Raw genomic sequence first — 14354 nt, forward strand, 5'->3', positions numbered from 1 at the left:
CTGGACAAGCTTTACAAAAAAATACAGATTGGCGGTTGTTCCATTTATCAGAGGGCTGTAAATTGCATTATATATTCATGACAGTTAACAAAGGTCTGGTACCAATCTTGTTTTCCTCTCAGGAGGAGCAGGACTTGGAAAAGGTACAGCTATCTTTGGGTCCCGTTATAATAGTGCATAAAACTATATAAATGCATGTTAGGTTCATGTCGGTTTCAATGGGTTCATCAAGTCCATATTTCTTTTCTAGAAATCGCTGCGATGCCTCTCTCTCTTGTTAATTCCTCAAAATGAAACGAGAGCCAAACAGCCTGGGGCCTCCCAGAGGATGTGTAGAATTCATGCATGCAGAATAACAATCCACGATTGAGAAAAACAAGCTGGAGTATTACAAACAATGGATTAAGGTAGGAATGCTTCTTCGCATGGTATTGTTTATGTTCTCGGAGATCTTATTACTCCTGCAGGTGAAAAATAGACCTCCAGAGAAAAAACCCATGCATATAAAAGAGCCGTATCATTTAAAAATGGAACTGCAGCTGATTCTGAATCCCAATAAAGGATTGTAAATTAGTTGTTGCTGGTGCAAGCCATCAGGGAATAAGATTGGCATGAGACAGAGGACCAGGGGGCCAAACAGTGAAATTCATAAAACAGCACATGCTAGTTGTCTTAACAAGGAGAGCAGAGAAACGCTCTGCAGGCAAGACAAGGACTGCTTTGCCTCGAATCCTTAAGAATAATTCATTAAGCTCTATTTGAAACACACGTTAAACTTTAATAAAGTACTATAACAGGTTTAGCCTCAGAGATGATTTCCAATTCAGATGCAGTCAAAGTTTGAGAAATGTTGGATGATATGCACAAGAGCTTTGTGTCTGGAGGGTGACAATTGTAGCTTACACAAGCTAGCAGCAGAAGACCAATTGGGAGGCTAGAAGATTTGTTCACATCTCAATCAAGGAACAGATTAAAAGTCATTAAACTGCACCAACTAGACTTCAAAAGATGGGAATAGTTGATGACAATCAATGCTGGAAGTGTAAGAACGAACTAGGACCACTAGCACCATGGTGCATCCATTCTGGTGTAAGGTTTTGGAGGTATTGAGAAGATGGCTTGGTGCTTCTCTGCCCGTACATCCACGGCTTTGTCTCCTTGGTTACAGGCACCTAATATAACTAACAATATTTCCGTATTTTAAAAGTTGGGCTAAATACAGCTGCAAGACTCATAGTGCAAAACTGGAAGAACCCTCAGTGTCCCACTGCAATAGAGTGATAATGTAAGGTCGTATTTTATGTAAGGTCATATGCTGTACCAATGCCCTGTACTGCATCTGCGCCAAGACATGCTGCATTGCTGAAAAATGTTTAAAAATGAATAAAGAATTTGAATTTAAAAAAAAGTGAAGATCATGAAGATCTCAGTTTTGTTTCGTTCTCTTGATTTTCCTCACTGACGGTCGCTTTCCTTTTTAGACTGTTTGCCTTCATCTGAGCGTCGAGTTTGTTTCTTTTTTCTTTGGATTTTCACTTATTTTTGAAGTTGTATCTGTAGTCATCCATCTTTTCTTTGTTTGTTCAGCCATAGTAGATTACTGTTTACTCGCAACACTTGCAGAGAGCGAAAAAGCAGCCGCTTAGCTCCGCCTACCCTCTCTGGCAGACCAACCACTGCTGGCTGATGGAAAACGCGTCACTAACTTGAGGAAAACAGTAGTTCCCAGAACGGGAGTTGAATCCAAGCTGCCTGGGCAAAAACCAGGAATCCAAACCGCTAGACCAAATGGAATAAGTACGCAGAGTTTAAGAGGTAAAACACATTCACTAAGAGGCTATCGAGGAACCAATCAGCTATTGTCGGATGTCAATTTAACTTTTATTTAATCTCTATACAGATTTCTGCAAGAGAGATAACAGTCTGGTTGTTGATGTCGTCTCTAACCTTCAGCTTTTTTCTCAGATCTGAAGGTGCTAGTCAGGCTGTAAACAATGATCAGTGGACATGAAAAGTCTTGACCCCATATATCTGTTATTCTGATATCAGCTGACTATATCCGAAATATCAGTCAAGGCTTAATTGTTGTCAGATGGTGGGTTCTCAGAGATTCAATACAATCTTTGACCACAATCTTTGAAACATCTGCCTGTTGATGGGTCTCCTCACTCCACCTGTTCCTCCATCTCCCTGTGCAAAAGCAACAGACATCATACTGAATCCCCGTTTAATTTATGATAAATCTTTTCCATTATCATTTATTCCAGAGAGATCAACCCAAAGCTTTTACCACAGGTTCCAGGCACACGCGACATCGATTAAAATTCTGCTTGTAGCACTCACTTTTTCATCTTCCTCATCAAAGTGCTTTGATTCCTGTAAAATGTCAGCCTCACCACACACTCGATGGGTTCGATGGCTTCCTCTTGAACCCTTTTTCACTTATTTTTACCATTATCCTGCTGTGAGTGCATGTGCTTCCCTGTAAGAAGCTCCTGTAACAACACCCTGGCTTTGTGGAGGCCAGGCGTCCACAAAATCATCACACGGACAAATCAGAACTGCATGATATTCATTTTGTGTGTACCTCACGTAATCTCACACAGAATACTGCACTGCATTGAAGAGCGTTTGAAAACTTGTAGACAGTATTTATGCAGAGATTTAGCACTAAAGAAGTCTTTGCAGCAAAGCACAGGCAGTGAGTGTCTCTGCGACAGACAGAGGGGATTTTCATCCCTGGATTTTTAAATTACAGCAGAAAATGCTCTAATTTTTAAAGCTCGGGGGAACCAGGGGTCAGCTGTGGAGGATTAGACAGTTTTTATAGAACAGGTATTGAAATTCTGCAGGAAAAAGCAAAAGTGCACTGTTATGGAAATATTAATGTGATCAACCATCTTCTCCTCAGGATGAATTACTGTGGTGATCCTCTAATCGAGTACTTTGGTTTGTGACCAAAACTTATGACCTAACTTTAAACTTGAGCTGTACCTTGAGCAAATATTAGTATGTTTACAGACTGAACTATAAATGAATCAAAATGTATAGACATAATACCTAATAAATGTGTAAGTGTTTTTTTTGGTACGTTAGCATGCTGACATCAACATCAAGGAAACACTGTGCTTGAGAACAGCCTCACAAAGCTGCTTAAGGCGGGGTACACGCTACAAGATAATCAAGCCGATTTTGGGCCTGATTCCCCCCTTCACACAAAAGTAAGCAAAGTCCAGATGTTCTCGTGGTGTGAGGTTAGTTAAGAGTGATTTTACTTCCCCCAATCTGTCTGGAAAAATGTCATGGCCGCACCGATTTGAAATTGTTCCGATATCCTGTTGTGTGAGGAACCCCGAGGACAGCCGAGCACGCACTCTGTGGATCATCACGTGGAACGAAACGAGAGCCAATAGGGACGCAAGCTGACTGAAGAAGGAAGCACAACAACCGCAGCCATGGCGACGAAAGCAAATGCGCCACCACTTCATCCAGAGTTTGTTCTTTTTTTCTATGTGAATTTTCAGTATAAAAGTCCAAAAACTATCATTGATCAGCCATACATCCTGCCCATCGTCTGCCATGTTTGTTTACACTAAAGGCGTGTTTGACCGCGAGAGATTCTGGGAGATTTCAGGCTACCAGATTCTGGTAGTTGGTGAATGAATCTGTTAGTGTGTAGTGTGCTGTTTGGCTCATATTGTGGCTCTCCACACTACAGGAACAAAACTGTTAAATCTATCATTTATTTATTTATTTATCGTTGTGTGTGGGCTCTCTCACATTTTCAACATCTGTTAAGATTTTAAAAATCTTTTAGTGTGGGCCAGGATTAGGTAGCTACTTCAGCACAGCCAATAAGTGCAAATTACATCACTTTCATCAATGTGTTTGACCTACATGTGTTGCTTAAGTGCTGTTCCTTAGACGGAAATGAACAAGACCAGGCAAACACCTGTGAAATCCCGCGTCTAAACACTTTAATTTGATTATTGGTACTCCTCTGCGAGTGCTTAGCTTAATGGTTTTGTATGTATTATATATTTCATCCATCCCTTATCTATAATGATTATCCTGTTCAGGGTCGCGGGGGGGCTGGAGCCTATCCCAGCTGTCATTGGGCGAGAGGCGGGGTTACGCCCTGGACTGATTGCCAGTCAATCACAGGGCTGACTCGTAGACATAGACACTTATTTACACTCAATTTTAGAGTCACCAATGAACCTAACGAGCATGTCTTTGGACTGTGGGAGGAAGCCAGGGTAGACGGAGGGAACCCACACATGGACGGGGAGAACCTGCAAGCTCCACAGTGAAAGCCTCACTTCGTCCGGACAGGGATTCCAACCAGGAACCTTCTAGGCCACCGCACCACCGTGCACCATGCAATAAACTTCAGTACTGATGTGACGAGCATCTCTCAGGGATGTTGCTGCATGTGAGGCTGCCCTTACCCTGATGGAGCAGCTGATGAGACCGTCTCTGTTGTGGACTTTTAGGACTCGTTCAAACAGCTGGTTTCGGGCCACCTCGTCTGTTGCCATCTGACCCTCCAGCAGGTCCACAGGCTCTGAAACGCCACCTGTGAAATCCACCAGAGCATCGGCCGTGTTTCCACCATCCAAAGCCTCGTAGCAGCCGTAAACCCTGCAGGAGTCGGGTTATATATTTATTAAGTGCAATCATAGGTCAATTAATTAGCTATCAGATGTATTTATGATTATTTTTGATGGTTTATTTATAACTTTGGTCATTTTTAAAGCTAAATTGCAAATAATTAGCTGGTTGCAGCCTCATCAGTGTGTGGTTTTGCAGCATTTCTCAGTATTAAATCATATTTATAGGCAAACCAAGACATTTGAAATTGTCTCCTGAGGGATAACATGAGTCAACCTTTTCCTTCAGTTGGATGGGTCTATTCATTGCATGTGAAGGTTTGATTTTTGAGGGGTTATAAGCACCGTATTCTCAAAGTTTCTTCTCATGTAGGCAGACATTTAAGTACAATCCTTTACTGAGTGTTCAGTAAGTTAGTGTTTGTTCTCTCGAGCTGGATCTGTATATTTGCTGGCACTGATACTAACTTGGCATAGGCCTTCTCCACCAGAGCGCTCCAGAACTCGTTGCTGTCGTTGGAGTGGCAGTAGACCAGCTGGTTGTCCACCGTCGGTAGCCGGTCGTCAATCACCACGTCCACCCACTCACCGAAGCGCCAGAAGCGGAAGTGGAAAATCCCGGCGTAGGATTCTGGCTTCTCTGTGTCCCACTCCTGCTCCTTCCAGTCTGGAATGACCTGGAAAAGGAGGAGGAAGGGGGAGGAAGAGCAGTGGGCAGGTAAGCCAAACAAACAGACGGGGGTCCATGGAGCATTAATAATGTCGAGGTGGAGTGGGCGCCAGAGTGAGACAGCGTTCCCTCATGTCTGCTGATGCATTTGGGATTAGGGGACAAATTTATCACCTTGGCTCTCTCAGTCATAAATCCAGCTGTAATAGGACATGGGTGAGGGGTAATAACTGTGTGACTGCAGAGGGTGTGTGTGTGTTTGTGTGTTTCAGATGCTTGCTTTTGCTGTGGTCCAGTGAAGCCTCTATAAGCCTCCATTTTGAGCTGTGGTTATGATATTGAGTAAACAAAAACATATACACAGAAAACCTCAAAAAACACACATATAGGTTCAGAAAGGGACCCAATTAGAAAACATATTTATATAAACAAACAGAGACATACCCACACGGGGGAACGGCCACACTGCACTGTCACTCCATAGCTGTAGAAAACATGGCTGCTCTAGGATCGGTTATTCAGCCTTATATGTACAAGCCAGAATTGCCAGGAGGTATCGGAATGGTGAGTGGTAATCTTGACAACAACTCGACAACAAGCTAGTGCAAGAAAGGCAGCCTGAGGTGAATGATGGTGAGTGACGATTGGTCGATTTCAGCGAGAGCAAGGTTCTACATAGAAACCTGCAGCTGTTCTGAACGGCCCGTTTCAGAGGCGACCTTTTTAAAAATGTAATTCTGGAAAAACAAGGAATTATGCATTTTTCACTTTCTCACTGTGAACAATAAACACCCAAAAATGTGAAACCCATGCAAAATATAAGAATATCCATTCAAAAGAATTGGCCCCTTTAAGGGCTCAAAGAGTCACGTCTGTATGAATCAAAAAGCTAAGAATATAATCATTTTTATACTAATTCTGTTTACAGTGTTTCATTTAGGTTATTTTCATACATGACAACATATTAATAAAAAAGTAAAACCATCTTCATTCCATGATTTTCTAAACTTAACTATGAGCAATGCCTTCCAGTAACCCTTCTGCTTCCTGCTTTGTGCACATTGAAATCATGACAGGAAAAAGAGTCATTTTCTCACAATGAAAAATGTAGTCTCCTTGAAATTGCTACGTATAATCCAACTAGTTGCTGCAGCAAAAACAGACCTGAGCTGTCCCTCAGACCAAATTGTGTACCCTATTGAAAAGAAGACAGCTCCTTGCTGCTACTGATGGAGACAGAACATGAACGTGCGTTGCAAGCACCTGTTGCTCAAACTGCCCGTCAACTGAATCGATTATGGCCTGGTCTCGTAATGCCTTTTTTAGCTGGCCAATGCTGCAGGTGTAGACGAAAGAACCCCCCACCCCCATACCAGACCCACACATATACCCATGATGCATCGCCAGGCATCCAGAAAATGAAAGTTAATAACAAATAAATTAGAAATTATACAGAAATTGGTTATACTGTCATGCTGTCGGCATCCATATCTCCAACGAAAGCTCAGAAAAGCTGCCAAATAGTGTGACATTTCAAGGCTGACCCCCTGATCTAATCTTCTCCAATTTAAGATGGTACATGACTTTCCTGATCCAGTGGCTATATATTGGTGAAATAGGGTCCTTCCATTTAAACAATGGCAGGAGAGAACAGAAGGCCAACATGCTGGTTTCTAACCTACCGAGAGGATCCTCACCAAACAGTGCAATGAGTGGATAAGGCTCCACAGAATGTATAAAGCTTTGGGCATGTCCACAACACATACAACAGAGTGGCTGGAGCCTGCCTGCATCGATCATCCAGTAAAGTAATTTTAAAAACGTTTAAAACAGCTGGACTAGGGCGCCAGTTTAGCTCAGCGGTTAAATCTTGGGGCCCATGTACAGAGGCCGCAGTACTCTAAGCGTCGGCCCCAGGTTCAACTCTCAACCTCCGCGTCCCCGCCTACAGATTCTACATTTCTCTGTAGAATCTGTAAATAGAGATTAGTATTCCACTCGTGTCCTCCGCCTTTGAGACAGAAAATGTGCATTACATCTTGGTTATCTAACTGAAAGCATCAGTATTTCTGAACAATAATTGGATACAAGTGGATTAGTTGACAACAGGGACCTTTCCTGACCTATGTGGTTTATTAAGAAGGAAAATCTAATGAACTTTGACCCTTTATCTTCCTGTTTACCCTGAACCTTTTGATGCTGAACGGGTTGTGTACAGTGGAGTTATAAGAGCTTAAGTGTCTGCATGTTCATGTTGTGATTGCTGTTTAAAATGTATGAAGTGCTTCCTTCCTACTGTGACTCAGTGTCGTAACAGAACACCAACCTAGTGGCGCCCTGTGAGAGGGCACCTGTGACACCTTTGTACAGTATGAATACTGCATGCAATAAAAACTGCAAATGATGCAGTGAGCGACACCACGTGTGAGTTTACTGACAGTGTTGCAGCGGGGTGTCCTTGGAGATGTCAAGGTGCGCTCACTGAACAGCAGTTCCTGTCAAAGCTCTCTACAGGAGGTGACACTGTGCTGATGGAGAGAATCTGGCCTCTCTGGAGGGCCGGGCAGCAACAGCTCCTTTAAAAACGAGGAGGAGGGGGGAGAAAAAAAAACAAAGCACTGCACCACAGAAACCTCAGAGTCATTTTGTAATCCTTTGGGAGGCAATCTCTCCTGCACTCCACCCTGCTGCTGCTGCTGCTGCTGCCTACTCCCTGACTCTGCACTGTGGACAGTGAGAGCGCAGAGGCTCCATCTATCTCAGCTTTCATCAGGGCCAAGTGTCGCTATGCAGCAACTGAACTCTGGGAGGTAAGTGACCTGACGACTGACCAGAAACACAAGCAGGAGGCACCTTGGCTTCCTGTGCTGTCTGTCAAAACGCACACCAAGGGGAACAAAGGGGATTTCCCCTCTCCTTCTCCTCCCCCTTCATTCAGCACCAACATGAAAGGGGCTACCTTTCTCTTACAAAACAGTTTTGATCCTCACATTTGCAGTGTCACTCATGCAAGCCCTGAAGATTTTGAGTGTACAGTACTTGGCTTCAGACAGCACTTTGTCAGGTATTAGAGTTAAGGATCTGTATCCAAGCAAACACACCAGGCAAACAAATGAGTGACAAACAGCACTGAGGACAGCTCCCTGAGGGAAGACCCTGTGCTGTGGCTGCAAATGTCATCAGATCCGGTTGCCTAGCACCTCTGCTCTTCTGTACTTCTGTGTAAGACCCACCCTCTCTTATCAATGCTCCATGCACACATGTAAACTGTACACCCTGCAGGCAGGAGCACAGAGTGAGCGTTGTAGGATTGAAGAAGGAGGAGAAGACGCTTAGTTTCGACATAGCTGCCAGTCTAATCCAGCCTTAGGTTGGTATCGACCTGTCAGGCCGCTGTGCCGTGCCGTTGAAGCATGTCTGCAGAGTTGGAGCTTCCCTTCCGGCAGGACTACCAGCTAACAGAGGTGATGCGCCTGCGGGTTCAGTCTCTGCAGCAGCGCAAACAGAAGAGGCAGGATGGTGAGCGCCTGCTGCTGCCCAACGAGGCCGTGTACCGCCTGGATTTCTCCAAAACTTCCCTCCACTTCTCGCAGTGGACGGTGCGTCTGGCCCAGACCGGACGCCTCACCGTCACGGCCACCTCGCAGCTCTGGACGCCAGATCTCACCAACCTGATGACGCGTCAGCTGCTGGAGCCCGCAGGAGTTTTCTGGAAGGTGCCAGGCGATGCCAGTGATGCACCCGTCCAGTGCTATGAGGCTGACGCACACGAGTTTGGTGAGAGGATCGCTGAGCTGGCGAAGGTAAGGAAGGTGATGTACTTCCTGTTTGCATTTGATGAAGGCTGCAGCCCTGAGACTGTGGACTGCTCCATCACCTTCACAGTGGACAGTTGAGACTTGCACATGAAAATATTGGAGGGACACTTCCTACAAACTCTTTTCCTGCGCTTGTTTGCATTTAGTGGATGAAGCCAAGTTAATTTTAGGTCAAACCTGCATATTTTAGGGGGACAACCTGTGAGGACAAGATTACACCCTCCTTCCTCTTTTCCTTCTTTTGCAACAGAACTGATTATCATGCTCTTGTTACTGAACTTGTTGATTGTATTTTTAAAGGGTGTTTTAAAATGTTGTTGGACATAATCAAAAATCAAATAAATCCATTAAAAAAAAAGGTGTATCTGCATTTTCTTAACAAGTGTCTGATTACAAATCGTTCTGTTCCTGCGTGTTATTCTCCCTCACCTCCTCTTTGACAAACAGCCCGCCCTGACGGGTTTAGTAGAAATGAGTCCCACATGAGATAATGGATAGAGACAGTGTGTACTTGTTTGTATGTGTGTGTGTGTATGTGTGCGTGTCAGTCCCCAGTGGCAGGGGGAACAGGTTCCTGCTGCCTCATCCGTCTCCGTCTTGCATGGTGACCCTGACAAACAAGAGAGAGAGGGGAGGCATGTGGATTTCATCTCTCAGCCTCCTCCTGCCGGCTTCACACTGCAACAGGGGGGGGAAGAAACAGCAACTGCGACTGTGAATGAGACGGCGCGTGTCAGATGAGGTGTGAGAGAAAAGAAAATAACTGAGATGTCAGGAGGTATTACAGTCGTTTCGTGTCGGCAAAAGCATGAAACCAACTCGCCACCTGAACGGGCTAAACCTCCATTTTCTCCGCGCTGCACATTCTCAGGAGTCCCAATTAAATCGATCTGGCCTGCAGCTTTGAATGCGTAAATATAAATTAACATCAAGTGTCCTCATTGGTATGTGTCCTTTTGCTCAGTCCTGCCTGTCACCCTTTGACAAACAGTTAAATAAATGGGCCGAGTTTGGAGGGAATCAGCTCATCGGTCATGTTATCTTTAACATTTAAACACATTCGGTGTTGAGTAATTACAAGGATATCAGATGTTGCAACAGCTCTAGAGCTTAATGAAGGCGCTTTAAAGTCTGGCTGAGTTTTGGAGGTAATTAGCATGTACAAAAGCAACACAAAATAATAGTGTTTTGTAGCAGCACTCTGGTTTCACTGGGGAACACTGTCTGCTCCTGTGAGACTTGGACCATCACTTGTTTTGCTTTAACAGGAAGTAAAGCTGGTGGCCAACAACAGGCTGGGATCAGATGAATCTCTGCACAAAGGCTGCTTCAAAAAATAGGCTTTCATTTTTATTTGGATCAAATAAATAGCCTTCAGACTGAGGTCTAACTTGATCAGCTCTAAACTGGAATGGTGAACCAATTTTACAACTACAAGCCAATAGAATAAACACAGGATGTCAAACTACAAGCCCTGGGGACCAGATCTGGCCTGAAGGTTTATTAGGAAAGGCCGTTTTTTCCATTTGAAGTATTTTAATTAAGAATAATAATCGATTTTTTTAAACAAAGCAGCAAAATCGAAGGATGTTACTTTGGTATTTTTCTCACATTTAAAGCAGAAGTTAGACATTCGGGGAAATATGCTTATATGTCTCAGGAGATAAATGGCATTCTCCTCTGTGTGTGTTAAATATAAGTCTAAACAGCAGCTAAGCATAATGACTGGAAACAGGAAACAGCTAGCTTGGCTTAGTCAAAAGGTAACAAAATCGCATGTCAGCACCTCTAAAGCTCATAGAATGACATTTTAGATTGTGTTTGTATATAAAACAAGGGAAGAAAAAACAACAATACTCTAATGAGCCAGATAATTTTTCTTGACTCGCAGCTGCTAATCAACATAGCCTACAAGCTGTTTCCCAATCCAGGGGCTGCAGCCTTCAAAGGAGGTGGTCTACAGAGGATGCGTCATTCATCACCTGCGTAGACCGTTAACGCCGAACTGAAATGAGACAATCTGCACTATCGAGGATTTCCTTATTGCGTCACCAGCTGTTTCCTGCCCTTACCTTTGTTTCACCAAACGGCGCTCCTGTCGCCTAGCAACAGGTAGCTAGCATAACTAAAGTCACATAACCTGTTATTTTAAAGACTATTTGTTTCAAGGGCCCCTTTTGTCTTTTTTTTACATTTGTGTCGCCAACTATTTGATTGAAACCAAAAACTTTTACATTCAAAGTGTATTCCTTGGCCGCGTAAAAGTCCGCTATCTCGTTTGAATTTGCGCGGAATGAATCTTGGGATACGTTGGGCTGTGAAGGATGCACCCGATGGATCCTTCATGGCCCAAGAGGACACATTTGTTGGCACATCTGAAGGTGCAACTTGGACAGCCTTCGTTGCGCCGCTGACAGAATGGGCCTTCAAATACGGCCTCGGAGGATGCAGCCCCTGGATTGGGACACGGCTATAGACCCTTCAAGTCTAGCCATTGTGATAAGCTAAGCTTAGATAACTGCAGCTAACTTAAGCTGCTGGCTTTTACCCTAAACTTAAATATACCCTCAACTCAAAAATGTGTTTATGTCCTCTTCAGTGTAACTATGCAGAGTTTTACCTATGTGAAGTTTGTCAGTACAGATGGGATTTCAGAGATGAAATTCTTCTACTGCAGGTTGAGATGTTAGTGCTCTTTCCTACATATCTAGGACTCAAACATATCTGAGCTATATTTGAGCTAGATTTACTAAGTAACAATTCAAAAGCCAATTGCTTTTAAATTTGCACTGGCAAAAAAAACTGAGCGCTCTAGTACAGATGGAACTTGTCTGTACAGAGAACGAGAGTTAGCATTAGCAAAGTAAAAGGTTTGACATTAGACAGTACACAGGTTGTTTGTGTGCAGTTTTTTGATGTAAACCGGCCCTTGGAATTGACTTCAACCATCTACCAAACTACCAAACACTGTACAAATTTATTTTTTTGTTACCCAACTACTTAAGCTGTGTCGCCCTCTTCCAGTTCCATGCTAACAAGCTAGTAAACAACATAAACAAAGATGCTAACAACATTTACATTATGAGGGGGAAAGAGCAGATGTGATTTAACCGTTTTATGTGGGATAGCAACATAAAACAAAATATAAAACAAAGCAGAGCGTTAATCCACACTCTGAAATGTGTCGGATGGGAAACATTAAAGGTAAATATCCATTTATCCATCTTACACTCCACCAGGAAGTGGATAAATGTAATTCCCCAAAATGTAGAACTACTTTACAGAAGGTAAAGCCAAAGGCACACAGATTTACCTAAGTGCAGCTGACACCTGATATCCAAATGTGTCTTTCTAAAGCAAAAAGAAAGGTTGACCTGGAGGACAGACGGAGTTTATTGCATGAATTTTAACAACTTCCTGTCTGGTCTGCTCCAAAGTCTCTGGTGTGGGTACTCTCAGCAAGAAAGCAAATAACCCTTTTTCCCCAAAATGCTGCATATTGAATATTTCCGCCAATATATACAGGAGGTCAGATCTTAAAACACATGACTGGTCTTTGATTAAGAGTGTGTGTAATTATTTCTAACCTTTACATTAGTCTTTTTCACTGACAAGGAGAAATCGCCCCAAAAAAGAATGGAATCGTCATCAAATAATGCAGGAAAATGGGGAATTAAATCAGCAAACATGCAGCTCACTGCATACAGAGTTGTGTGAGGACTGTGTTTGTACTGTAAGATGAAACACAGAGTAAACAGAGGGGAAACATACCCATACTGTATGTACACACTCTCTCTGAGCAGACTGTCACAATCCAGCGTCTCGCTACAACAGGCCGAGGCATCTTGTTTCAAATCCCATTAAACCTCGGTAATTACTTTGTTTCCTCTGTCAAGATGGATGCCAAAGAACATCTCAGAATAATCCTGACAACCGAACCTCCAGAGCTAAGCACAGTTCAAATAATAATGTCTTTTATGATGTTTTTTTGTTAATAAGATGCTCTAAGTATTTGGCTGAAGCGAGCAACAGTGGATCTGTGGTGCCAATCTTCACAGAGTAGTTCTCATACTTATTATAATCAGTGTGTAACAGGCAGACGAGACTCAGACATACTATTTAAAGGGCGAGTGTCCTGACCAATGACTGTATGTATAGATGGACGATGCGTCTCCATCTGCTCTCATTGTACGGAAATGATGCCAAAATTGCTCCCGTGATAGTCGCCGCCATGTTGCTATGGTGATGTCATTTGGAGCCAGAGTGCGCAGTAGAGATCGGCGGGTGGCGCCGCCATAGCCACTTCCACTAACCAAAACACACACTTAACTTACAGAAAAAACAGCAAGGATCCCGCACGCCGCCGTGTTTAACAGCAGAACTGCTTCTTTGTGTTGGTCTGACGCAGACGTTCACGGATATAGAAACTTCAATGACTGTAGTGATTGTTTTAGTTACGTCTCCTCTCGCCGTTCCTCCTCTACTCTGCTAAACCAGAACAGATCAGTTGCAGGAGCCGTATTGGTCAACAGAGCTGTCAATCATCCTTTGGATGTAAATCAGCATGATAAGAACTAACTATAAAGACAGAAACCATGTTTGAGAAAAATGTATTTGGCGTGTATCTTGATTTTATAGTTTGACTCATGTCCCATCTGTTAACATGGAGGAGGCGGGCTTTATGACCTATAATGCAGCCAGTCAGCAGGGGGCGATAGAGAGGGTTTTGCTTCACATTTAGAGAGCTGTGATGTCATCCATCTTTGGTCCGGACTGAGACACATCTGTAGGAATCTGATGGGAGATGAATTTCAAACCAACTAAAAATGTGGCTCAACTCAGATTTGCAAGGATCTAATTTCGAGTGTTTTACATTTTTTCTGTCCAGACTTTACTAGATTAATCTGAAAATAATCTGGATATGCCCAAAAAATATGTTTTGGCTGGCAGTACAAACAAGGTCTCAGTCTCAGACACATAAACTAGACAAAGTAATTAACGATAGATTCAAGGACCAATACAGCACCTTTCCCTGAAGTTAGTAAAGAAGCACTGCCAATTAGAAGGGAAGAAAGAACTTGCTCTAAACAAACACTGTTGTATTTCCTAAAACAAACCAGACTGCATTGCTCCAGAATGGGGTAAAAATAATGATTCTCCATTGGCTGTCTGTCTGTTTATCCAAAACTGTAACTCTGCTGTGTTGGTAAATGTGTTTTTATAACTCTGGACAGAGCCAAGCAAGCTGTTCCT

The 14354-nt window shown here is 43.2% G+C and overlaps 2 protein-coding genes across 2 annotated transcripts in view; one reads left to right on the top strand and one right to left on the bottom strand.

Moving 5' to 3' along the window:
* capn5b (calpain 5b) overlaps positions 1-14354 on the bottom strand; it is a 59879-nt gene that overhangs the window by 14414 nt on the left and 31111 nt on the right. The window contains exons 4-5 of the mRNA XM_069670493.1: positions 5082-5290; positions 4452-4644 (exon numbers count right to left, since the gene is read on the bottom strand). Coding sequence (XP_069526594.1) covers positions 4452-4644; positions 5082-5290 — 402 coding nt within the window. The remainder of the gene's footprint in view (positions 1-4451; positions 4645-5081; positions 5291-14354) is intronic.
* ompb (olfactory marker protein b) lies at positions 8697-9179 on the top strand. The gene has a single exon (XM_069670502.1). The coding sequence runs from the start codon at positions 8697-8699 to the stop codon at positions 9177-9179; it is 483 nt and encodes a 160-aa protein (XP_069526603.1).

The sequence above is a fragment of the Semicossyphus pulcher genome, unplaced genomic scaffold (genome assembly GCF_022749685.1).
Source record: "Semicossyphus pulcher isolate SPU_LCO1_2020_fin unplaced genomic scaffold, fSemPul1.0.p SCAF_10, whole genome shotgun sequence".
Taxonomy (NCBI): Eukaryota; Metazoa; Chordata; class Actinopteri; order Labriformes; family Labridae; genus Semicossyphus; species Semicossyphus pulcher.